This window comes from Ailuropoda melanoleuca, chromosome 7 (genome assembly GCF_002007445.2).
Source record: "Ailuropoda melanoleuca isolate Jingjing chromosome 7, ASM200744v2, whole genome shotgun sequence".
NCBI classification, from domain to species: Eukaryota; Metazoa; Chordata; class Mammalia; order Carnivora; family Ursidae; genus Ailuropoda; species Ailuropoda melanoleuca.
Genome location: NC_048224.1, coordinates 123110791 through 123138021, shown reverse-complemented (window position 1 = coordinate 123138021; position 27231 = coordinate 123110791). Strand labels below are relative to the sequence as shown.

General features: G+C 38.0%; 1 protein-coding gene across 1 annotated transcript in view; it reads right to left on the bottom strand.

Annotated features, from left to right (window-relative positions):
- GPC5 (glypican 5) overlaps positions 1–27231 on the bottom strand; it is a 1313037-nt gene that overhangs the window by 803339 nt on the left and 482467 nt on the right. The window contains exon 6 of the mRNA XM_034665370.1: positions 19956–20129. Within this exon, the coding sequence (XP_034521261.1) occupies positions 19956–20129 (174 nt within the window). The remainder of the gene's footprint in view (positions 1–19955; positions 20130–27231) is intronic.

The following is a 27231-nucleotide window of genomic DNA, read 5'->3' as shown; positions in this document are numbered from 1 at the left end:
GGGCGTGATCCCGGCATTATGGGATCGAGCCCCACATCAGGCTCCTCCGCTATGAGCCTGCTTCTTCCTCTCCCACTCCCCCTGCTTGTGTTCCCTCTCTCGCTGGCAGTCTCTATCTCTGTCGAATAAATAAATAAAAATCTTTAAAAAAAAAAAAAAGAACAATCTACAGAAAACAGTTGTTGGTTCTTTTATTATTATTTTATAGCCTTCAACAAATAGGCTGCTGTTATACTGAGGAGAAGGAATTCTGAACTCCTCACTTCAGGGATGACTCCCTACTCTCTCTACCATCGTCCGGTCCCCATTCTCTCCTGATAATTCCCACTGGCACACCAACTTGCTGTTACCTTCCCTTTCTGAAAATCACAAATAAAAACGAAGCAAAACAAAATACTTAAAGCAAGAACAACAACAAAAAAAAACTTGTCTTGATTCACTTCCTCTATCAGCTTGCATCCACTTTCTTGCTCCTTTTTGGCAAAAACTGTCCGAAAATTTGACCAGACTTACGGTCTCCAATTCTTGTCTTTCTGCCCTAAACCCACTCCCATCTGGCTTCACTCCCACCACACCTCCTAAACTGCTCTGATCAAGTTACCAATTATTCCTTGTTGCTAACCTAAATAGTCAATTTCAAACATCTTCTTAAGTGAATTGCTAGCAAGATTTCCATGACTGATCATGTTTTCCTCAGATGTCCTTTCTTCATTTGACGTCAAGGAAAACACAATCACTTGGCCTTTTTCCAATCTCCTTGGCTGTTCCTTCTCAGCTTAATGCCCTTGCTTCTCCACTTTTCACCTTCCTCTTCAAGTTAGAGCCCCTAGCTATGCTGCCGTGTTCTTTTCACTGCTCTAGTTACACTCTCTCCCCTGGGAACCTCTTCTTTTTTAAGAATTTGAGTAACACATATATACCCAAAACATGTCAAACATATATCTCCAGCCTAGATCATGTTCATGAACCCCAGTCTTAGGTACTAACTGCCTACTTGGCATTTCTCTTTAGATGAACCATAAACACTTTAGTTTTTTCATGAACCAATCTGCCAACCCACAACCTGTTCTACCACCGCATCCCGTCTCACTTGGTGCCAATTCCTTCAGTCCTGGTGATCAAACCAAAAATTTGGACTGAACCTAAATTCTTCTTTTTCTCTTGTGTCCCATATCCAGTCCAACAGAAATCTCTCTTGCCACTATCTTTTCAGTATATCCAAAAGCCAATCACTTGTCACCATTTCCACTGCTAATACCGAGTGCTGCCTGCCATCCTCTCTCACCTGAAAAACAGCAATTATCTTTTAATCCCTTAATCCTCTACCCTTGCCACTCCCACTGGTAGACAGTTCATATCAAAGCAACCACGGCAATCATTAGAAGAAGCAAGGAAGACTCTGTTACTCTCCTAAAAATCTGCTCCAAGTCCTCCAGTGACTACCCATTTCACTCAGAGTAAAATTCAAAGACCCATAAAGCCACAGAGGATCTGCTCCTTCATCATCCACCCACCTTTGATCTCTGACTTCTCTCCTTACTCTGCTTCAGCCACATGACATCCATACAATTTTTTAAACCTTCAAAACACATCCCAGCCTTCCCAACGTTGCTCGAGATGTTCCCTCTTCTCTGGGTTCTCTTCCCCAAGTGTCAGCATGGCTAGCTTCTTCATTTCTTTAAACATTGCTCATATCTCAGCTGCTCAACAAAGACTACTCGATCATCCTACTTAATATTGCAACTTGCCACAATTTCTCCTCTGGACAATCTCAGTATCTTCTTTCTTTGTTCCATGTCTTTCAAATTCATAGTCCTTGTCACCTACAATATACTTTATAGATTCACTATGTTCACTGTATCATCAAAGAATGCAATCTCCATGAGAGCAGAGATCTTTGTTTTGTTCACTGATGTACCCCCCAAACACCTAAAAAATGTGTGACCTAATATAGGTGCTCAATAAATATTTGTTGAATAAATGAAAAGAAAACAAATCAATCGTATGTAGGACTAGGGAGCTGGGTATAAATGGGGATAACTTAAGTTCAGCTTCTATTTAGAAAACATTAAGGGCGTCCCACCAGAAATAGAGACACCAGTCAGCATCTTTATTATCATCTACCCCTTAGTTTGATTGTCTGCCTTACTTCAAAAAGCAGGTATGAGATTAGAGGTGGTTCATTTCAGATAACAAATTAAAATTTTCAGGTAGAAAAAGTGTTTAGATAGCATTTAATCACATTTCATGGATAAAGCATAGGGACCGTAGATAAAGCTCACTTGGTCACACTTAGCAAAACAAGACTGTAAGTCCTGACTTGATATGCTGTCTGCATTCCTACATAAGCAGAAAGCAAATCTTCAAGAATTTCAGAATTCCAAATTGGACCCATTAGCAAATACTTTTGCAAATCTTTCATTATGAGGAAAATATCAAAGTAAATATTACTTTTGTTTTAGATCTTAATTTATATAATGTGATTTGTGCAATTATGCTACATGTATATCATAAATAAGTACTCCATCACATTATGTGGTTATTAATACTGTTTAAATGTGCATGTATTCAAAAATACCATTTGCCTCAAGTAGGGAATATTGGGGTTGACATACCGTCTCATCTGCAGAGTTTATTCAAAAAACATTTGCCAGGAACTATTATGGCTTGACAAAGTCAAATGCCATAGATAGATATGAGTTATGTTATTTCTTGCACTCTAGAATCTCATCGTGAAATTTAGAAAGACAGATACACAAAAAGAAAAAAAAATCACAATAAAATGCAGTATGCCTTTTCTCAGTCTGGGTCCCTCCTATCATGTATACACATAAAACAGAATCTGGAAAAACTACCTGGATGCCAGTGCATTGAATTCTGTGTTACCCAGGAAGCAAACTCTGAGACAGAGATCAGTATGCAGCAGGTTTCTTAGGACAATGCTCTGGCATCAAGTGGGAGGGCAGGTGAGGAAGTAGACAGGGAAGTCGAGCTGCAATGTCATCTCAGTAGGCATCTCAACTAACCAAAGGCCAGTTCTGAAGCTTACATGACCATTCAGAATTGCCCTGAACCTTGTACCACCAAGTAAATCCATCACTCCATGGGGGCTACCCTGGGAAGGGCCTTCGCAGGACAGCTGTCTTTAGCCAAGGCAATCCCTGCAGGGGAGGGGGGAGCCCAGTTAGCTGTGACAAAGGCAATAAATAAAAGATGTCATACTATGCCTGGTAGTAAGAAAGGAATTCCTAAGAAAGGGGAGATGGGAATCAGAGGCCTAATGAGGCATCTCAGATAATGTCCATGACCCTGGCCTGCACATTACATGGCTGAATTCATCTGCTCAGGCTGCCATTACACAATACCGCACACTGGCCGGCTTAAAAGACACAAAGTTAATTTTCCACCCTTAAGGCTCTGCTGGGTGAGACCCTGATGATCTCTAAATTGCCTTTGAGGTTATTCCTCTCTTTTAAACAAGAATAACACATTTGCAGTGTAACAGTTTTATGGTCCATCCTGTAGAACCCAAGCAGTCCAACAGCCTTCTCTCATTTCATCCCACCTTCTCTGTCCCCTTCAGTTCAAACTGGCAGTGTTTCTGCTGGTATAATCCCACCTCAAGTCCCAGATTCTACGTAGACGTCTGGTTAACATCATGGGTAACCTCATAATGAAGTGATTCTCCAACTACAACACTGATATTCTCTCCAGAAGAAGCTTCCTCACTCTTTGCCATATAGATACGTGGACAATTTTCCAAGTCTTCCTCTTAAGGACTCCTTCTTCAATTCAACTCTCTCCTCTTGCATTTTACCATAAGCAGTCAGGAGGAACCAAGCCATTCCTTCAACACTTGGTGTAAAAGCCTTCTCAGCTAGACATTCAATTTGATCACTCCCAATTTCTGTTTTCCATAAAACACTAGAACTCCAAGTAGGCAAGTACTTTGCTACTTTATAAGATCACCTTTCATCTTTCTAATAACATGTCCCTCATTTCCATCTGAGACCTTATGATAATGACCTTTAACCTCCATATTTCTACCAATATTCTGTTCATGGTTATTTAGGTATTCTCTAAGAAGGTGGAGGCTTTCTCTCTAGATCTCCTCTTCTCTCGGTGTGTACTCACCAGAATCAGCCTTAATTTCATTATTTCTACCACGCACCTCAAAACTCCCCCAACCACTACCCATTACCCAGTCACAAAGCTGCTTCTGCATTTTTAGATATTTGTTACAGTAGCAACCCAGTTCTTGATACCAAAATCTGTATTTCTGCTTGGGCTGCGATAGCACAATACGAGAGAGTAGGCTTACACAACAGAAAGTTCTTTTCTCACAGTTCTGGAGGTTAAAAGTCTGAGAGATTGGGGTGATGAGCATGACTGGATCCTGGTGAGAGCTCTCTTTCTGGCTTGCAGATGGCTACCTGCTTACTATGTCCTCACAAGACAGAGGGAGAGAGAGAGAGAGAGAGAGTTCTGGTGTCTCTTCTTCTCTTTTAAAGCACCAGCCCTATCAGAGTAGGGCTGCACTGTCATGACCTCATTTAACTGTCACCATCTCCTCACAGGTTCTCTCTCCAAAGACAGCCACTTTGGGGATGAGGGCTTCAATGGGATGAATTTGTGGAGTGGGGGGAAGACCAAATTCAATAATAGCCTACCTCATAATTCAACCCCATCATATTGATTGGATTTAAGATGACCCAGAGGAAGAGGATCCCTTGGGTCATAGCAGAGAAGAAAGTAGCAGACAGAAAGAATGTGGAATGGAAGAACAAAACAGGCTACTGGCTATTGGTTTTTCTCTTGGATGACTACAGCTGAGTCTCCTGGAGTGGGGTAGCCTGCAGGAAAACAAGGCTGAACAGATGCTACATAGGCAGGGATACATTTAAGGCAATCTTTTTCCAGATCCTTGATTTCTCCGTGTGCATGCTTTCCAAAAATTAACTTGGCTGCAATTGTGTCTGTGTTTTCAGAATTCTCTTATCTCCAACTCCTCTTTTAAAATATCCTTTTTCCTTCTTTACAAAAGAAAGGCAAATCTGTCACCATCTTCTACAACTCATTGCCCTGGAGTGTAAAACTGCTACGTGAGACCCATGGGAGCAAAACATCATGGAAACATTTATACTTTATCTAGCAATGCTTTGAACTCTCTACCTTAGAATTAGAATTCAGAACACCTAGTGGTTAATACAAGAACGTTCATTAACTTATTTATTTGAACAAAAAAATGAAATGGGACCTTTTCTGATGTAAGGTCATCTAATTTGCATTTGAGTTTGACAATGAAGGTTGCTTTCCCTGATATTGTTTGTAGACTGAAAGAGGTAAACTGCAATTCTAATGTTTTGATGTAAATCATGTATGAAATGAAAGCATCCAGACAGTATCTTCTTTGCAAATATTTAAATTTGTAATAAATTTTAAGGTGTCAATTTCAAATGAGGATACATACATTTTGAAAAATTATTTTAGGAGTTGCGTGAGCGGTATTTAAACACTGCCATGTACCCATGAACTATCTTTAATCTTCTCTGAAGGATGCTGACATGGTTTCCTCATCTTATGTATTTCCTTATAAGCCATACACGCCTAACACTGGAGGTAACGTGGCCTTTCTTTTCCATATAATAGTGGGTAACATAGGTTTGTATGTTGAATGTTTAATGGTGTCAGAAAAAAAGAACCCGAAAACCGCATTTCCATTATAGAAATAATCTGACATCAGGGTCATAGTACTCAAGGGACTTTTGGTAGACTCTCTGCTCCAAGGACAGAGCTTGGGAGGACAATTATTCTCCTCACACTCTTTGACTCCTTGTTCTTTGCCTTTTCTAAGGGTGTCTTCTTCTTCCTCTGTCCTTAATACAGATGTTTCTAAGAAATCTATCTTGAACTATTGCTCTTTATAGTAAATATGATCCACCTGGGTGATTCCATCTACTCTCCAACTGTGCTAATGATTGCCAAACACGCATTTGCAAAATAGACTTTGTCCCTAAATATCAGACATCCTAAAGCTGAATACTCCACACTCAAATCATTGTGCCCAAAGTGAACTCATAGCCCTCCTTCCTAAAGTTTTTCTTCTTTGTACTCCGTATTTGCTTAGTATTTCTAATTTCTCGCCAATTTGTAAATTTGAAATCTGGAAGTCATTCTTAAATCCTCCCTCCTCATCACTGTATCTCATTTAATTAGTCATAAAATCTTGCCAATTTACATAGTTGGGAAATCCTTGCCCTAATAGTTTCCTAGCTAAGGTACTCCTTATCTCTCTGCTGAAATACTGCAATAGCTTCTCCCAGTGCCCTTGACATCATATTCACTCTGGGGTAATCTATCTAAAAGTTTAATATTCCTCTGGAGGTCTAATGTTAAAACGGTATGTTTCTCCATAGCAAATTCGGTACTTAGAGTTTTTAAAAATGTGCATCTATAACATTAAAAATGCTTACCTAAGTACCCTCCTAAAATATTGTATTCATATGTAACTCATAAAACAGATACCAAAAATAGAAATTTTTAAATAATGTTAGAAATTAAAATAAATGGCATTTCTAATATTTCCTTCCCAGATATAAAATGGTGCTGTCAAAGTAAATGTCAACAATAATTCTAATACTTCCTTTCCATCCTTTAATGAATCACATTAAGCACCTGTTGCTGTTCACGTCCCACACTTTAGATACCACTACCTTCCAGAATAAAATCTAAACTTTGTTTTTAGCATAACGTACAGGGTACTCCAAGATTTGGATCTTCACTAGGTTTCTAGTCATAGTGAATTTCTACAGATTACCTACCGATGTAGCTGTTATCTTTACTAAATGGGAATTCATCCACAGAAGAAAGTATGGCATCTTCAGAGACTACGACATGGTGGGTGTTTCAAGCAATGCTTGCTGAATGAACGTCAAATGTTTTCTCTGTATGTGCCTTCCCTTTATTATTGCATTGTCTAACAATCCAACAATCCATTCTATTACAGTATGAAGATTTGTAATTATATTGCTTCTGACGATGTAAACTCTGTTATTTCATTAAAATAATAATTGCAAGAAGTGAATTCAGGTTGTAGAAATATAGTCATCTGATTCTGTTTAACAACAGAAGGATGGTAGTTATGAGGCTAATAAAACTTCTAGTAACAAATGGCCAGTGAGAGATAATGAGATTGTGGGTCTCACACTGTTTGGGGTAAAGTATTCTAGTTGATTAATAGTTTGATTACTTTGGATACTGAGCAGGTAGACTTAATGTTTAACCTTGTGGCCACTGGAGTCAGACTGCATCTATTTAGCTCTTATTTTACCACCACTGTGTCCCAGGTCAAATTATTTAACACGACTATGCTTCAGTTTCTTCACACCAAAATGGGAAAAACATAATCCCAATCTCCTAGAATCTTTAGGAGAATTAAATGAGATTATACAGGTAAATATTCACAATAGTTCAACTTAACATATAAATACATATAAAGGATTTACAATAGGCACAGCAAATGCTAAGCGTTTAATCCATTCAGCCAGCATTATACCTACAACATACAAGAAATAAGTTGGATTTTAAATCAATTTCTCTCTTGAAAAATAAAATGTCAGACTGCACATATCTGAGATAAAAGACCTGTATTTTAATATCTTGTAGATTAGCAAATGGGGGTTTTTAAAACCGCTATCACAGGAAGGATTTATATTTTCCATCTAATTTTCATGTAAGGTCATGGCTCATGCTATGATGCTTATAGATTGCCAAGATTCAGGTAATCTTTGGTTGAGTACATATTTATTAAGGACTCCTTCTGTGTTGGGAAGAGACTGTTCTAGGCCCTAGCAATTCAGTAAAGAATCTAAGTCTCATACCTTATGGAGTTTACAGTAAACAAATAAATATATACCATAATATCAGGAAATAATACAGGCTTTGAAGAAATTAAATCAGCACTAATGTATGGAAATAATGAGGGGGGACCTATATGGGGTCATATTTAATAAAGAAGTCACGGAAGACTTCCTGGAGAGGCAACTTAAAAAAAAAAAAAAACCTGGAATAAAGTGGGAAAGCCTGCTTCATGAATATCTGAGGGAAGTAGTAGCAAGAGCAGCAAGTGCAAAGGCCCTGTGGTAGAAATACACCTGGTAAATTGGAGCATTAGCAAGAAATCCAGTGAGACTGTAAGTAAGCAAGATGCATGTTCATGCATATGTGTGTACAACCATGTGTGAGCACACATGCTCCATGAAGGAGGTAGAAGATGAGGTCAGAGGGGGAACAGCCAGAACATCAAGTCCTTATAGAAAAGGGAGTGTGATTATATGTTGAGCATCATGGGAGTTACTGGAACAACTGAGCAGAGAAATAGCATGAACTAAGTTACATTTCAGGAAATACCACTATGACTGCAAAAAGGTGAAAAAGGAGGCAGGAAGGTAATTTGGTAGGCTACCGCAGTGTTCTGTGTGAGAGATGGCAGAGAAATAGATTAGCGCATCATGAGAAGAGATCTGTCTGCTCAGGTTGCCATAACAATGCACCACAGATTGGATTTGTTTCAAAAACAGACATCTATTTCCTTGCAGTTCTATCCCAGAAGTCTGAGATCGGGGTGCCAGTATGGTCAGGTCCTAATGAACTCTCTTCCTGCCTTGCACCTGGATGGATGCCTTTTCACTGTGTCCTCACAAGGCAGAGAAAGAAAGAGATCTCTTCTTCTAAAGACCACCATGAGGGCCCTGCCCTTATAACTCAACGTAACCCTAATTGCCTCCTAACAACCTCCTGTCTCAATAGCATCATCTTAAGGGTTAGGGCTTCCTCATATGAATTTGGAAAGCGGAGGCATGCAAACATTCAGTGCACAAGAGAAAAGTTGGAGAGAACTGTGAAATGTTGCAAATATACTGAAGGTACTTTTTGATGAACTAGAAAAAGAAAGGAGCCTAACAGATCTAACAAAGCTTTGGTCCGAGCAACTGTATAAATACTCACGCAATAAATGCAGATGCTCGAGACTGGTGTAGAAGCAGGTTTAGCAGAAAATCAGCAATTGCTTTTGAGACACAATTTGAGTTTCCACTTGGACATCCAGTTGGAGAGAGGAATAGGCAGAGGCTCAGTGTAAGGGTTGGTAAATAAAAAGCGTGGAGAATAAATGAAGTTGGAAGTAAAGTCTACTGTACAGTAAGACTAAGGCTTATTTTCATTTTCTTCTTGCACCTTGATTCAGTAGCATGAAATCTGCTTCTGTTTTATATCATGGATGACCTATCTAGTGTTCATAGAAGAGAAACCAAGAAAGCACTTTAAGAGTAGTCAATTTTATAGTATTTGATAAAACTTGAACAAGAACATGCTATTTATTTTGGTCAGTAATGAGACGTCCAAGTACCTTTTGTAAATGCAGGATTGTTCTTGTGTCATGCTATCCCATAACATCAGATCTTGGTCCAGCTAAGTAAGTTTCATTTATTTTGCACCAAATGTACAAGGAACACGAAACAAATAAACGCCAATTCTGTAAAACCATTAATATGTCAAATCCATAGCACAAGAATGTTTGATGTATAAGCAGTCAGAGATGAGGAGGCCTTGCTTAATCAAAAACTTCCTGTTAATCAAGACTAATAGAGGAGAGAGTAATAAATAATCTCTGACATAGCAAAAGCAGTCACATTTAAATGGAAGATAGATTTTACATATGGTTGATGCGATGGAGCTATCAAGCTAACAAGAGCCCTTGGGGCCAGTTTGAATATTCATTAATCAGCCCTACTTTGGATTTAACTTAGAATGAAACTGTCAATGAACAAATGGGCTTTTGTAGAAAAGGTGATAAACAAAATCCAATGAATTGGCAAATTGGAAAGTCTTGAAAGAGAATAAATGCTGTAAGATTAAGAACTGAATAGAAGACTCAAGCTCAGCTCTCTGCAGGGAACACAAAAGCTCCTCACTAAATCAGGTAGCTTTGGAGAACATTGTTTTTTAATGGTTTTTCAGAAAGAAACATCTGCCATGGTAAGGATATATTTTAAGAAAAAATTTTGAAGAAGGCTTAAACTTTTTAATTCTCTTATTTTCTGCAGCACATTTAAAAGAGAGGCTTCTAAATAAATGGATTATTTTTCAGTTCAAGAATCACTAATCTCATTTCCCGGATGAGATGATTTATCCAAAATGTACAAATAGGTGGTTTTTTCCAAAGGCAAAGCAGTAGGAACCAAAATTAATGCAAGGAGCAGACTGGCACGAGCTGAAGTTGGGGTAGTGATCCCAGCTAAAATGTCTATTGGGATAGAATAAGTTAACAAATGATCAAACAACTGTGTAAAAAAACAAAACAAAACTAAACAAAATGAAAACAAACAAAACATTCCAAAACAGTATCTATACCAACAGTCTACCACAATGTTGAATGGAAACTGACACTCTCAGACAGGCCGTGTGACAGGGGTGTTGGCCCCGGAGGAAAGCTCAAAGTGCAGGCCCCACCTGAAAGGGGAGTAGGTTCTTGTCATCTGGGAAGAAAGTTCCAGTTTGGACTCATCTCTAAAATGTTTGATTTCAAGGGCCTCCTGGATTTTTGACAGGAGATTTCCCAATTCTTTGAAAGTTGGTCACAAATTAAAAAGTATTTAAATACTGCAGAAGGCCCTATTTTGTAGGTCAAGTAGACTATAATTCCTTAATTCCTCACTGAATTCAGCTGAGTGGGCTTCTAATTTTTTTTTAACCCACTGATTTAGGGGGTAAAATTTACCGTAACAGATATATATATTTTTTCTTGTTTTGTTAACTTAGCATTACACATACTAGAATTATACATACTCAGTGGTTTGCTTGGGTTTGGGTTCTTTGCTATATAATATTCCATTTTATGAGTATACCATCATTTTTAGTTCATTTTATATGTTAATGGGCATTTGGGTTGTTTCAAATTTTTAGTTTTTACAAAACAATCCTCTTATTTTTCAAATGAAGAAATTAAGGCCAGTGGTCACAACAATTAGCAGCAGGCTGTGGTAAATTTCCCTGATTTCACGTTTTCTAAGTTAGTGCTGTTTCCACCACTCTGGTCTGTGTCATAGACAATTTCTGCTGAAGTGACTGTGGACTCAGTCCTATCGTATCAAGCTCGTCTTTCAGAGCGAGGTCGGGAATTGACTCCCCTTTAAACATCAGGTAGCTATTTCCTATGTAAGCTTATTAAATATACTGTTCAAAATCTTGTTTTATTTATATTGCCACTGAAAAATCTGGTGGGAAAGGGAGAGAAGCTAGAATGCCAAACATTTAGAAGCTTTAAATATTGCCCAAAAATGAGATTGAATATATCATGTACATACTTTTTCAACCTCCAATTAAGAAAATCATAATATTCAGCAGCAGCTATCTCTTCTTGTCCGATGTTCTGGAGCACAAAGGCAAAGTCTGAGTTGGGGTTAGGTCCAGAGGAATCAAAGACATGCAGAAGGTTGATTCCTCAGGGACAGAACACCTGGTTAAAAGAGGAAGAGGTCTGGAAGCTAAGTCTGAGGAAGCACAACATGGAAGGGCTGAGGAAGGTGCATGGCCCACAGTGGCAATGAGTAAGAAGTGGCCAGGGAAGTAAGTAGGAAAGCAGTAGACCACGGTGTCACAGACGCTAAGAGAAGAGAATGTGCCAAAAGTCAACAAAGGTGCCAAAAGCTGTTGAGAGGCCATGAAAATAAAATGCTGAGAACGTCTACTAGATTTAGTAGCAGAGAGGTCACTGGCGACCTTAATAAGAATGGTTTTGGTGGGGGGCGCCTGGGTGGCACAGCGGTTAAGCGTCTGCCTTCGGCTCAGGGCATGATCCCGGTGCTCTGGGATTGAGCCCCACATCAGGCTCCTCCGCTGGGAGGCTGCTTCTTCCTCTCCCACTCCCCCTGCTTGTGTTCCCTCTCTCGCTGGCTGTCTCTATCTCTGTCAAATAAATAAATAAAATCTTAAAAAAAAAAAAAAGAATGGTTTTGGTGGAATGATGGGCAGAAAGCTGCTTGCAGAAGACTGTGGAGTAAGGGTAAGGATGAGAGAAGTTGGAGATAGTTCTTACAGATGACACTTTCAGGAACTTTGGAGAAAAACGAGATGGCGGTCGCTGAACCTAGAGGAGTGGGCGAGAGAGGTAAGAAGGGGGATATAGTTGTTTGTTTATAATTTGGAAAAGAGTTTAAAGTACCAAAGAAGGGGGTAGGATCTAAAACAAGTAGAGAGGTGGGATTGAGAAACAATAGGTCTCACCTCAACTATGGCAACAGAAGGGAAAAGAAGGGGCGCCTGGGTGGCTCAATTGGTTAAGCGTTTGCCTTTGGCTCAGGTCATGATCCCAGGGTCCTGGGATCAAGCCCTGCATCAGGCTCTCTGCTCAGCGGGGAGACTGCTTCTCCCTCTGCCTGCCCTCCCCCCTGACTTGTGCTGTGCCTCTCACTCACTTTCTCTCACTCTCTCTCTCAAATAAATAAAGAAAATCTTAAAAGAAAAAAAAGGGAAGAAGAAGCCAAGGGTAGAGGAAATGGATGGAGTCCCCCCGCCCCCCCAGATGGCTTCATTTCTCTCTGGTCTTATGCTAAAACTATATTTTTTATTCTAGTGAAATCTTGAAAAACATCCTCAACTAAGACATTTGTTCTCTTTCTGTTCAATATTCTTGCTGTTGTGCTCCCACTCAATTAGCAAAGGATATTGAATGCTTGCTGTACAATGTGTAAATTGAATGTATTTCTAGTTTTAGTAAAGTTTCTCAGGAGGTATGAGGCTTCTTTTCTGCCCTGTGATATGGTCTATAATCTCTACCTTCCAACCAATTTTCTAGTACTTTTTCTTTCAATTTCCTTCAGTAAACGATAGTTTCATAGTTAATTTTCTATAGACTATACAAGGGTGTCTGAAGCTGTCACATTTGATATTTAATGGGAGGGAGATTGGCACACCTCATCTGTTTTACTACATGCCTGTGGAGACTTCAAGTTGATGCTTGAGATTGTATCCGTCAGGATCCGTCCAGAAATTACAGACTACAAAATACCCTAAGTATTTAAAGAGAAGGGAATTTATTCCAGAGAATTGGTTACACAGGTGAGAAAAACTGAGAAACCAAACAGCAGACAGAGAGTCAACCCCCGGATGAACAGTGTAAGTAACTGCTTTCTCCCCTCCCTTGGAGAAACTAATACAGGAGATAGGATTACCCAAATATAGGGGCCGGGTCCCCCATCAAAAGGTATAAACTCTGAGCCTGTCCCGGAGAAGCTGGAGCCCTGGAGGGGGCTGGGTGGCAGACGCACTCAGAGAAGTGCACCCAGGGCAGTAGAAGTGAGAGAAAGAGCCTGCCTTCTCCGTTCCTCCTTCCAGCAGGAGCCTGGATTATGAAGCCTGAAGATGATGCCCTCTCCACCTCATGACAGAGAGTAGGGCAGAAGGTCAGGAATGAACCTGATGGCATAGGCCAGAACTTCACTAACAGGCTGTTTGCATATTATAACCTTGTATATGCCAGTTAATTTCAGTGCGCATCAGTTTTGAGAACTAGGTGAACTGCTAAGGGAAAAATTCCCTACCTAGAATATGCCTATTACACTGTAGGGGTCAAGCCATGCTGTCTCCTCATCCTTTCTTCCTCCCGCCACCCCCACCACCTGCACTGTGTGATGATTTTCAAATGCTGATGCTGATCTAAGTAAAAATTCCCTGGGGGAAATCAGATAAATATGTAGATTTCTGCATCAGAAGAGGAAGTTTGCAGTGAGGCTCAGAAGTCTGAATTTGAATAAAACAAAACAACAAAAAAAAAGGTAATTTTGATGAAGAGCTGTATTAGTGAATCCATGCGTGGGGAACAGATACAATCATATTGGGACACATCTTACCATGTATCAATTGCCCACCACCAACATCCTGGGACGTGACTCTAGACTTCTCTCTGGCTCTGCTGATGGCTTTCGCAGGATCTAAATGCTGGGGCACAAGTCAGCTCTTATTTGAGGACTTAATGTGTTTTTATTCTAGCGGTTCAAAAACTAAAATATTTTGTTTTATTTTCCCTCTTCCTCCCATCCCACTCTCACCGGCTATTCACAGGGGTTACTAACGTGACAAGATGGTGTTCTACGTGAACAATGTTTTAAGGTAGAAATCTTGGGCATTACAAAACAAATTAAAAATATGAAGCAAATATTAGGCTGAAATCCAAAGCCAAATAAAGCACGTAATAAGTGCTACAGTGAAATATCCCAGAATAGATACATTTTAGATTTGACTTCAAAGGAACTCACTACATTCAATAGGTAAGTAGGCATGAATTTGGGAGATACTCATCTGAAGTTAAAAGAATAGTACGTAGCCTAGCAGCAAACTCAAGAACTAGCTTATCCTTTCCCATAGAAGTACAACACTGTAACACAAGTGTAAATGATTTAGCAGATAGCATTTGAGTCCAATTACTGAGCCCCATATGCTATATGATATTTAAACAGCTGGACCTGCTGTTTCTATATTAAACTATTTCCTTATAACAGGTTTATGATTTATAGTAGTGCTACTGATTTTGAGTCATAAGAAGTTCATTTTTTCCCCTAGTGAGATTTTTTTCCCCCAAAATACAAACGGGTACAAGATATATATATTTTTTTTTAAAGATTTATTTATTTATTTATTTATTAGACAGAGACAGCCAGCGAGAGAGGGAACACAAGCAGGGGGAGTGGGAAAGGAAGAAGCAGGCTCCTAGTGGAGGAGCCTGATGTGGGGCTCGATCCTGAAATGCCAGGATCACGCCCTGAGCCAAAGGCAGGTGCTCAACAACTGCGCCACCCAGGCGCCCCCAAGATATTTTTTAAATGTTAATCATCATACAGTGTTTGGTTTTGAAACATGGCTTATAACGGCAGGTCAGCTAAACAGCTCTGGTTATTATTAAGAATCTGCCAACAGTGAATAGTTGGTTCTATTGGCATCCATCATTATTGAGATTGATTATTTTTTACTAAAATCAGTATTTTAAAAGTAATTTGGAGAATTACTTCAACTACAGTTTCATTTTGTTCTTAGTTGTGTCCATTTTGATGCCATATATTTTGTATACTAGTATTTTAGGTGGGAGGGGATCAGGCATATTGGTATTTTAAGGAGGAAGGAAAGTTAAGTATTTCTCTGAACAGCAGCCCTTGTTGTGTGCAGGGCTGGGTCTTCTTCAGCCCTTACTGGTGAGGTCAGGCAAGCCCATTCACCGCCAGGATTCACTTATTGGTTTGTCAAGTGAATGGGTGGGTTTAGTGGCTATGTCATGCGAAATTGTGGAAATTCCCTTGAGAAGAGTCTGTACAGCCAAAGGACATGTTTAAAGATACAATGAGTTACACATAATGAGATCAGTCCTTTAAACTGTTAAATAGTTAAAATCATCTATAGCCACCAACCTTACAGAGATATTTTGAGAATGAAATTAAATAATCTGACAAAACGTTTGTGAAATCATTGCACTTTAAAGCACTGTACGATGTATAGCTTTAAGATGCTATGATCAATTTCTTTTTCTTTTTTTTAAAGGTTTTATTCATTTATTGTGAGGGAGAGAGCACAAGCAGGGAGAGTAGCGGGCAGAGGAAGAAGCAAGCTCCCTGCTGAGCAGGGAGCCCAATGCAGGACTCGATCCCAGGACCCTGGGATCACAACCTGAGTGGAAGGCAGGCGCCCAACCTACTGAGCCACACAGGCGCCCATCATGACCAATTTCTGAAGCAATATGCACTTTACCCTCTAACTAAAAAAATAAAAAAGGCATTTATAGAAATTAAAACTATCAAAAAGTTTTCTCTGTCATTTGTAACTCTGTAACTCATTTTTTTTTTCACTTTTCACCTAAAGGTAAATTACATGTTTACTAACATTAAAGATAAAATCCCAGATATGAATTTGAATTCTCTTCACAAGAAAACCTTCATGATTTCAACAAAGAACTATCCTATAACTTAATTCACTTGATGATTGGCAAAATCCTAGCAATTCTGTTCAAGTTATTGAAATGCTAGGAGCCAGCTGTGAAGACTGGCAGGCTGATAGTTAATTAAATACTTAAAAGATTTTAAATTCTTTGGACGGTGTGGCAAAAGTGCGACAAACCCGTGGAAACAAAACAGATCGCTTAACACCAGGCCATTTGAACCCTGCAGTCACAGAGGTCTGAAGCAGGTTAGTAGAGGAAACCTTTGTTATGGACAAAGAGATAGTTTTACTATTTTAGCTCTAAAAATATAGCAACTTATAAATCTAGTCATCCATAAGATATCTGTTATTTACACTGGTTTTCACCAAGAATACTTTTTCATTAATCCTGATAAAAGTGAACAGTTTTTAAGACAATATCTTCTCATTAGATCCTGAGATTGGCTTTGGCTACCCTCAGAGCAGAACTGCTTATAGAAAATGAAACATCAATGTAATTTAATTATAAAATAGAATACTATTTGTATGAGATAGTTGGACCTCATTATCTGTATAGCCCATAGCACTCAGAGCCTGTAGCATCTATGATTATTTAATCAACTAAATATCCACTCAGCTTGATGCTTGGCTAAGTAAAACACACACACACACACACAGAAAGAAAATAATTTTACAAGACACTTTTAAGATAGTGTCTCTGCTTAGCTCAGTAAAAATAGTGAGAACTCTTTTTTTGCTTAGAATCTACTTTTTTTAAGTCAGTCTGGTTCTAGACAGGACTTTACCATCATATATATATATATATACACACACACACACACACACATATATATAGTCACATATACAAATAGAGAAAAATCTATGTAAAGAAAATGGAAACTACATTATTAATAAATAACTTGCTTATATATTATGAACAAAATATCTGCATGGGAATTTTGTTTCTACAATAATATGCACTACTTTTTTAGAAAAACAGGATTTAGAACACTTTAAGAGGGAAATACTGGTGTCTTGGGAAAATATTCTCCATTCCCTCTTGGTTCCTTGGGCCTCGTGCCTTTTTCTGAATGTAACTATTTTTGTTAGGATTTTCCACCTCCTGCTCAGAAGAGCTGTGGGAATACTGTTTAAATTTGGGATCATCCAAACCTATCTGGGAACCAGGACTTTTATCGCAGTATTTACTTTTTAATTTTGTGGCACCAATCTTGATTTCAACCAGCCCAGGAACCAAAAAGATTCAAACTGACTTTGGTGTAGCTTTTTCCATGCTCCTCGTGAAATATATATATATATGCACACATAGTTTTGTGTGTGTTTGTGTGTGTGTGCAAATATACGTATAGATAGATGGATAGAGACACAGACAGACTAGATGGATACAAATCATATTAGTTCACCTTGTAAACTGCCTGAGGTCATAGAAAAGAATGCTTAGTTATGCATTAGCACCAAATTGAACTTTGGTTGTATATAGAGAGATTATCTGTAATAATAAAGGTCAAACAATAGGATAGGCAGACTTATACTCCCCTAAGGGGGTGGGAAGTGGCTCATAGGTACAAGACCACTCTATCTGCACACACAGGGAGCACGTGTTGACACACCATCCGATGTGTTAAGCTCCTGATTTCCACTTTGCAAGTGAGACAACATGACTGACGTGAAGTCAGCCGGCCCCCAGGGTTAGCCGCATTGACCACTGCCAATGTGGAATTCTGAGGCAGTGCAGCCTTCACCTGCTTATGAGCTCCAGACAATGGTCTGGATTTTTCTGCCATGAACAAGAGAAGGGAAGAAAAGTGACAAAACTTTTGAGCAGTTCTTTCCCTCGTCTTGAATGTTGTTACCTTTCTCTGTGTAAACAAGTTTTCTTCTTTTCTTTTTTTGAAGGTGGGGGTTGGGGTGGAGGAAAAGAGAACCCCCAAAAATCACTTTTAGAAGCCTTTTCCCTGTCTTTTGTTCTTGAGCCCTATGTAATCTTCGGGGAAATTATCAAAAAAATAAACTGTTACGAATCTTAATTAGAATTTATTTCAAAATCAAATACAACACAGAGCAAATAATACTGCAGTGCAGACAACATATTCCAGCCACAAGTTCAAAAGGAAGCAGAAAAGGAGGCAAAACAGAGTAAGTGAGGACAAAGAAAAGACTAGAGATTAGTTCCTAAACATCTTTACTACTGAAGGTATCATTTTAGAAAAGAATATTTGTGATGTATGATGACAAGAAGCAGATCTGAGGAAGCATGATGACTTTCAATTCTACTCACAAATTTAATAAAATCCTAAGAGATCATAAACTGGCAGCTGCTTTGTGAAAATGAAATGCTAATGCTCACAATTATAATTTTTATACCCGTAGCTGTAAAGTATATAAAGGTATTAGGTTCCTTTCTAATGCAATCGATGTATAATTTATGTATATTACAGCAGATTAAATCATTCAAGGGAAAAGGGAAAAACCCACTGGTAAGCATGCATTTGACCATTTGAAATATCCCTAGAAAGTACTTAAATAGATAAACACCTATTTAGAGGTGAGAATAAAAGTAATCTTTTAACTGAAGCAAGAATTTTAATAAATACCTCCTTAAAAGAGGAAGAGGCCTGACACTATTATCGCATGTTACTGAAGTTTTAAACAATGTTAAGGATGGAAACAGTTTCTGATGTTAAGCAAGTTTATTTTAGCTCTTATTGGTTTTTGAAAAGGCTTTTTGAAGACTGAGAGAGAAAGGAGAGAAGCACCCTATTCCATTATTTTTTCATATAAAACCTTAATATGGGCAAATGTGTTGTGAGATGGACAGAGATCAGGACATGTTGCAAGGAACCATGAATTCTGCACTCCGATTGGAGGCATATAATCACAGGACAGAGAATCAGAAAGGATTAGAACAGGAGGGTCAATACTGTGGTTTAAAAACCAAAAACAGGGGGCAACTGGGTAGCTCAGTTGGTTAAGCAACTGCCTTGGGCTGGGGTCATGATCCTGGCGTTCCAGGACTGAATCCCAAGTTGGGCTCCCCCCTCATCAGCGAGTCTGCTTCTCCCTCTGACCTCTCCCCCTCTTGTGCTCTCTCTCTCTCCCTCTCAAATAAATAAACAAAATCTTTAAAAAAAAACAAAACAAAAACATATTACAAAAAACAAAAACATGCGGAATGAAAATGAGATCCTTTATAGGGGGTTGCGGGGTTAATATGAGTAGAAATGGGTGGGTTCACAGGATTCTGCAACCAAATCAAGAAGAATAGAAAATGTGATCCTCTTTCTGAAGCTAAAATTATTGATTCATTAATTTATCAGGCACTATAACTTGATGCTTATGAGTATGGGGTTTGGAGTCAGATTCCTATACACTTAAATTCCGGCTCTACCATTATATGATCTTGGGTAAATCATTTCACTTTCTTAAGCCCCTTTTTAAAAAAATCTGTGAAATGGGCATAATTATGTCACTTCACAGGATGATTATGGGAATTAAATCAATTAAATTTTAAAAACACTTCACAAAGTTCCTGGCACTTAGTGCCGGTAAGTGATTCAACTCTACTTACTGGGCAAATACTATACATACACATCTTGAGAAAATTTTTCAAAGATTCTATGTAAAATGAGAGTTATGAATCCAAGACTGAGTAAAATGGTTTGAGAATATGAGATAAAAACAGCCATTTTTGAAGTAGTGAGTAGTCAGCCAGGTCTGCAACCACTGACCAATACATGACAATTTCAGCATAAGTTACAAACTATACTAAACAGCAAAGAGTGAGCCTGGGTGGGGCAGTGAATGGAAACAAACTGAAGATTGTGGCAACGCTTCTTCTGTTGTTTTCTCTTGGTTTTAATACATAAATGCAGGGATTTACTGTTAACTCATAATCCACTCAATGCTTTTATTAAGGACATTCCTATATAAAATTATGCCTTTTGGATGTAAAGTTAAAAGTATTTGCTTTCTACCTGGTAGGTTTCTGTTAAGCCTATTGAAAGGCTAATGGCGTCCCAGGCAAGCCCAAATCCACCACCACCACAGACCCGCAGGCACAGAGAGGCAGGAAGGGCAGTCCGCAGTCTCCAGGTCACAGGCCAGGCTACTCTTACTTCAGTGTCATCAAAATAATGGGTTCCAAATAGCTACAACAGGAAAACAACTCTTACAGGGCTTCGGTAAACTAAAGGCGGATGGATGGTATGCAACGCAACTCAAGCATTTACTCTCCTTTCACCCCAGATGAAGATGAGGTCTCACCCATGTTAAATTGAGTTCAAAAGCAAGGAGTGCCTAATATCTGTAAACCTTCTCTTAAATTGAGGCATTGAGTGCAGAGATCATTTGCATAAATTATTCCTTTTTAAAAGTAATGTAAGGCATAAGTGAGAAAGGATGTAACACACAAAATCAGCACTTGGGTCAAGACCCTAACTTGCCCATGCACGCCAGCTATGCTGGCCTCTCGCCTCTGGGTTACATACTCCACAAACCAAAGCAACTGGGAGAGATGCTGGCTCTGCTCCTATTCTGAATGGCCAATGTGCTTCTGCAAATTGTGCGTCCTTCTATCCTTGACTAAAATACATTTGTAATTTTCTGTGGGTGTGTGGGTGAGTGTATATGTTGCATGTACATGTGTGTGTGCTCCCAAAAGAGGAACAGTGTTAAACACACACACACACAAAATTGATTCAATCAAGATGTCATAGATACATCAAGCATGAAACCCCACTACTGGCTGAACAACCAAAAATTGTATTAAAATACACACAGTTCTCATTTGCTGAGATTAAAAGCAAGGCAACTTTCTGGTATAAAATGTTCAAGTCTGTATAATGCATCCCATTTTTCATTAAGTATTTCATGTACTCTTAGTGAACACATTTGAACACTGCTTTTCCTTACAATAATTTTGTGTGGGTAGCATTATATTTCCTTGACAGATGAAGAAGTTTATATATAGAATGAATGATATTTCTATTTGGAATAATATTTTTAGGATCCTTTTGCTTATCTTCTATTTGTTTTATGGCTTCTGATTGTTTAGGATATAATTTGCTTTGAGACAACATCAAAAAGTAGCCTTGGATCCATACCAGAGGTCTCTAAGCACATAGAGGAAATTGAAAAAAAGAATGTGAACATGTAATTTTTCCCTCCAATGTTCAAGCACTTGGAAAATTTAACTCCATCACCCCTTTGCTCATTCAGAAACAATTCTGAGACACTGTTGTTTGCCAGATACAATGTTAGGCACTGGGAAAGTCTAAGTAAAATAAAATACAAGTCAAATTTTACTCAGCATCATATTAACATTCTATGAATTCACAGGACAGTATCTTATGAAAGCTTATTGCCATTCTTGGCAAAAATAGGCATTAAATTAAAAATTAATTTAAACAAATAGAAGAGCATTCCTCTTTCTTCACTTATTTTGTAATGTAACAAGCAGGGAGTACTATTTGAGCACTCACTATTACCATTCATTTATTTTTAAGACCTCATTTGCCCTTATTTACATAAAGGGTATATTCTACAACACTGGAGAAATGAACACAAAGTAGTAATTAAATGATTATCTTAAACTCATAGGAACTCACTGACTTTTTAAATTTATTGTTTTATACTTGCAGCTTTCTGATTTTGAAAATTCTAGTTACATTTAAAAAATGGTATAAATGAAAAGATATAAATTTACCGTTTTGTTTTTTAGAAAAACCACAGGTCCTTACATGTTATTTTTTAATTATTGATTTCAAAGCATTTATTCAAATATGTTCAGAGTGGTTTTCATTTATTAAACACACAATTAGGGATACCTGGGTGGCTCAGGCTGGTTAAGCGTCTGCCTTCAGCTCAGGTCATGAACCCAGGGTCTGGGATCCAGTCCTGCATCAGGCTCCTTGCTCAGCAGGAAGCCTGCTTCTCCCTCTGCCTGTCACTCCCCCTGCTTGTGCTTGCTTGCATGCTCGTGCTCTCTCTCTGACAAATAAATAAAATCTTAAAAAAAAAAAAAAACCCTGCCTTAAAANGCCTTAAAACACACACACACACACACACACACAGAGTTACTAGGATCCACTATGTGCCTGTGAATCCACGTGTAGACTGAGGTGAATAAGATATGATACAAAAACATTTAATAACACTATCAACCTCTAGGATCTCATAGGTATTTATAGAATACTCGCCCAAAGACAGCAGAATACATATAATTTTCAGGATCACGTGGAGCATTCATTGAGATCAATCATACACAGGGCCATATGGCCACCTGAAGCACTGATATCATACAGAATATGTGGTACAAGTCCAACAAATTGATATAAACTAATTCCAAAGAAAGTACTAGAAAATCCTCAAGTATTTGAAAAAAAAAATACCTTCATTACCAAAGTAAAGAGGAGTTAAAAGGAGAATATAAAACATTCTGAAATGTGTTGATATGCAAAGGCAACATCAAAATGTGCAGAGTGAAGCCAAAGCCATGCTTCAAAGGAAAGAAATTAACAGAATCACATTATTATATTAGAAGAGAAGGTAGAATGTGTGAGAGCTAATTCTTCATTGCCCAGTATAGAGCTAGATGACAGTTTCCAAAATGGATTAGTACTTATATTTTAGCTGTTTTTATAAATCCATATGAAAAATTGCTATATATATATGAAAAACAGCAAAAATCACTGAAAATGAAGATGACTTTTTTATCAGCAAGATGTTAGTACCATTTGAATTTTAAACCACATCTGTATATTATTTTGAAAAGACCAATGAAAATACTGATTAAAACTAATTCCTTTTTTCCATAAAATTTCAATGTTTTTATTATTATTAAAAGGGAAGTGATGACCTGTGCCAAGTACATAGTGTGGTTATCAATGAACATTTCCCTTTTCCCCTTAAAATATATATATATGCTAGCCTGGCTATTACATGGTGTGCAAATAAACAGAAAACCTATCGTAGCCTGATATAAAAAAGGACTGTGAAATTGCTAAGAAAATTTTTTCTGGTATGCAATGTACACATACTGCTGAATGAACATTCATGCTTTAACAGTCATATATGCATAAAATTGCACCGTGGCATAGATATAAATCTACTCTATCTCATTAAATTAGTCAGAAGAAAGTGCTTAAAAGAAGAATTCACATATTAATATTTGGTTATGCAATGTGATTAAATTCATTGTATTAAAATATAATTCATAACATTCAAAACTATGCATGCTACAATATAAAAATGCTCTGTGTGATAAAACAAAGTTAATTAACAAATAAGCAGATCATGCAGTCAGCCACTTTAATCATTCTCCAAGCCTATATGCTATGACACTCATAAATTAATCAACAAATACAGCCCCCTACATCTATGTGTGTGTGTGTGTGTCTCACTCGCTCTTCATTTTCGTAACGTGAAATGGTGAAAAGCCCACTGAAACATGCAGGCATCTTTGATAGTAAGACCCTTTTAGATCAAGAAGTTATCTTTGAAAGTAACTTAGAGGATAACGCCTTCCAGTACATTTGACACAAGATCAAGAGTTTACTTGGATACGGATCTGCAGGAGGAGAGAAATCATAGCCTGCTGTAAGACAAAGTACTAGCAGGCACTTTTGTGCTAGACACATAAGAGTTTCAAAAATTTTTCAAGCCAAATGGAAATCGATACCTATTTACTTTTTAAAAACACACAATTTCTTAACCTTAGAAAGTGCTAATTGCTTATCACAGAGATACAACTTTTCCAGATAAACCCACTACAGTTTGCTTAGGAAACAATCTCACATTTCACAGAAATGGGTTTAGCCAAAGACTGTTAAAAATGTACACAGACACACTTCAGAGATACTGACGCTTCAGTTCCAGCAAAATAAAGCAAATATTGCAATCAAGAGGATCAAATGAATTTTTTAGTTTCCCAGTACATATAAATTATGTTTACACAGTAGTCTATTAAGTGCACAACAGTATCATGTCTAAACAAACAACGTGCATGACTTCAGCTTTCAGCAAGGTGTAATCTTTTTTGCTGGTGGGGGGGTCTTGCCCCCAGGTTGATGGCTGCTGACTGATCAGGGTGGTGGCTGCTGAAGGCTGGGGTGGCTGTGGTAATTTCTTAAAATAAGACAACAAGGTCGCTTGTCACATCTATTGATTCTTCCTTTCACAAAGAAGTTCTCTGTAGCCTACAATGCTGTTTGACAGCATTTTACCCAACTTCTTTCAAAATTGGAGTCAGTCCTTTCAAACCCTGCTGCTGCTTTATCAACTCAGTTTACATAATAGTCTAAACCCTTTGTTGTCATGTCAACAATCTTCCTAAGCCTCTTCACCAGGGGTAGATGCCATGTTAAGACACCATTTCCTTTATTCATCCCGTAAGAAGCAGCTCCTCGCCCAGGAACATTTTGTCATCAGATGGTAACAATTCAATCACATCTTCAAGCGTCACTTCCAATTCTGGTTCTCTTGCTAATTCCATCACACCTGCACTTACCGCCTACACCAAAGTTTGTAAAATGTGTAAAATTTGTCAAAACTGTACTATCTGTAAGTGCAATCAAGCAAAGCACAATCAGACAAGGGAGGTACACCTGTCCTTCCAGCATGCCTATATATTTAGTTACCGTTTGTCCACTTAAATTATCTTGGTGTATTTTTCCAATCTTAGTCCTGATACTTGCTTCGGACTATGCCATCATTTTGAATACAGAGAAGACAGAGGATGCTATTCTATATTTGCATCTTTTTTCATGAGCCATAAACATTCAGAGTTATAATAACACAGATCCTGTGGGCTACAATGTGCCTTTTACAAGGATGTAAATGGCCTAGGCATTTCTCCAAGTGAAAAAATTAGAAAGGAAAATGCCTTTCCTTCAGGTATGATATAGGTGCTCATTACAGACTTTTGTGGATGCTTCATAGTTATAAGAAGTGTTTAATATTACTATTTCTAGTTTTTTTGAGAATACACAAATGTGTCGTCATTTGAGAGTGATTTTGTTTTTCTACTACCTATAAGTAATTAATTTACTGGCATTTAAAAAATCTTTCCTAAGAGTGATATAAACTCAGGAAATACTCTAATATCATTCATTCATTCTTTCACTCATTCAACAAATATTTGTGGATTACAAATTAATAGTCTAGGCACTATTCTAAGTGTAGGAGATGAACAATAGGCAATATTCGTACTTTCTTGGAGCTTCTACTCTTGCAAGGAAATATAAAGAATCAAATAAGTTACATATGTGTAATTTATTTATAATAATAAAGTTATACACACATTTATATATAAAGAGTGATATATACCAGAGATAAACGTAAGGGATAGGAGGAGGATAAGAACAACGAGAGGAGGGGAGATAACATTTTTTAAAGTGTGCTATGTGAGACATCACTGAGAATGGGATGCTGGTATAAGATCTGCAGAGCTTGAGGGTAAAAGCCTAGGAAAACCAGAACAAAGAGGGTTCTAGACAGAATGGAAGGAGCAAGCAAGGCAAAAGCCCTATGGTGGGAGAAAACTGGGCAGGCGAGTATGGTTTGAGCAAGAGTGAGTCCTTAGCTTCTAGTTGTATAAACACGAATAAAAGGCAAAATTAGATGAGTTGTGATGGTCTCAAGGTTGACAGTGGTGTGAGTTTGTCGCAACTTTGTGAAGTACAAGATATTTCTGGGGCTTCCTCTTCATTCTTCTTGATGGAAGCATGAAAGCCAGTGAGGGGGAAACTTAGACTACTGGAGGTTTGTTTCCCTTCGTAGGATTTTTACATAAAGGAACTTGTGCTAAATGTGTGACTGTTCTTTCTAATGTGAATTTTGCTTTGAGCCATGATTCCATGATTGTAGGAATAGAGACAGACCTTTGTACAAAAGCAATCGTAGTTGTATGGTAAGCTGTACTGTCATTACCAAGTACACGAGAATAGTCAAAGATTTGAGAAAATAAAGTCAAAACCGCTTTTATATGAAGGAAATTTTGAGATGTGTTCTATAGGAAAAAATAGGTCAGCTAACTTTTCAGTTTGTTCAAAATTCTACTGATGTTTATGGTATATACTTCATTAAACTCCTAGTGAGGTGATAGGAGAGCCTTTTAATTTTTTTTAATCCACTTCTGGCAGCAGTAAGCGATTATAGGAGGCTTGTTTTTAATCTTCTCACAGATCAGATTTAATGATTTTAATTTTCTTTCATTCTCTAGTTGTATTGCTGAATTCTGAGGTGTAACATTTCATCAATATGGAGCAAGACCGATCATGACATTGCTTTATTGTTCACAGTAAATGTGAAAGATAGCTGTTATTTTTTTCCCTACTTGTCTAATAATCAAGGAAGGTATGAAAATTAATTATAGCAAAAATAGACACAAAATACAAATTGATATGCACTACTGAAATCAAGATTAAATACTTAAACCAATCAAAACAAACTTTTTTTATGCATCCATTTAATGTACAATTTAGCCTTACTGGATTTGAGATACTGACAACCTATAATTTGTAAGCGTTATGTTTGGATCCAAACCTCTGCATACAGAGTTGGACTCTTTGTTTCACTGAAGAAAAAAAACAAAAACATCCTTACACTGAAAAAAAAATCTGAATCAAGTTGCAAGTGTCCAATGTTCTACAGATTGGAACAAAATCTAGATGTTTACCTACAATGTCAGACTGGTAACTTTTTTTTTGGCCGCTTTTAAAGGGTGTTAAGCACCTTGGGGATTCCTATTGTTCCATTTCAATGTTCTTAAATGCTTTACTCTTTGTTACTAAGTAACGACATAGCAGACTGCTGTGGTTGCTGGGGACTCACCCTTCCACCGGGCAGGTAGATTTTCCCTTTGAAAGGTTCGTTAGCAAGGTACAAGGAGGAGCTCTCAGCTCATGTTTAACCCATTAGGGAAAGGGTCCATCTTTGCTTTTGTAGAAATTGCAAGAAGCGTCAGCCAGCAGAACTGTCTCTGTTTTGGTCCTTTCCAAAAGTTTTTCATTCTCTTTCATGTGTTCCATTTCTTTCTTTTCTGGCTTACCTTAAATACAGCATTACTTTTTTGGATTGGTACTTTTATTATTCTTTGAATACATTTTTACTCTCTTTTACGTGCTTATTTAGATTTATCTTTCTATTGCCAATCTTTATCAGATGTTACTGTGACAATTTTTCCCCCTCCAGAACACTTAACAAAATGTTGCTGGTGTCTTGTTTGCTTATCATCCCACCCTGGTATCTTTC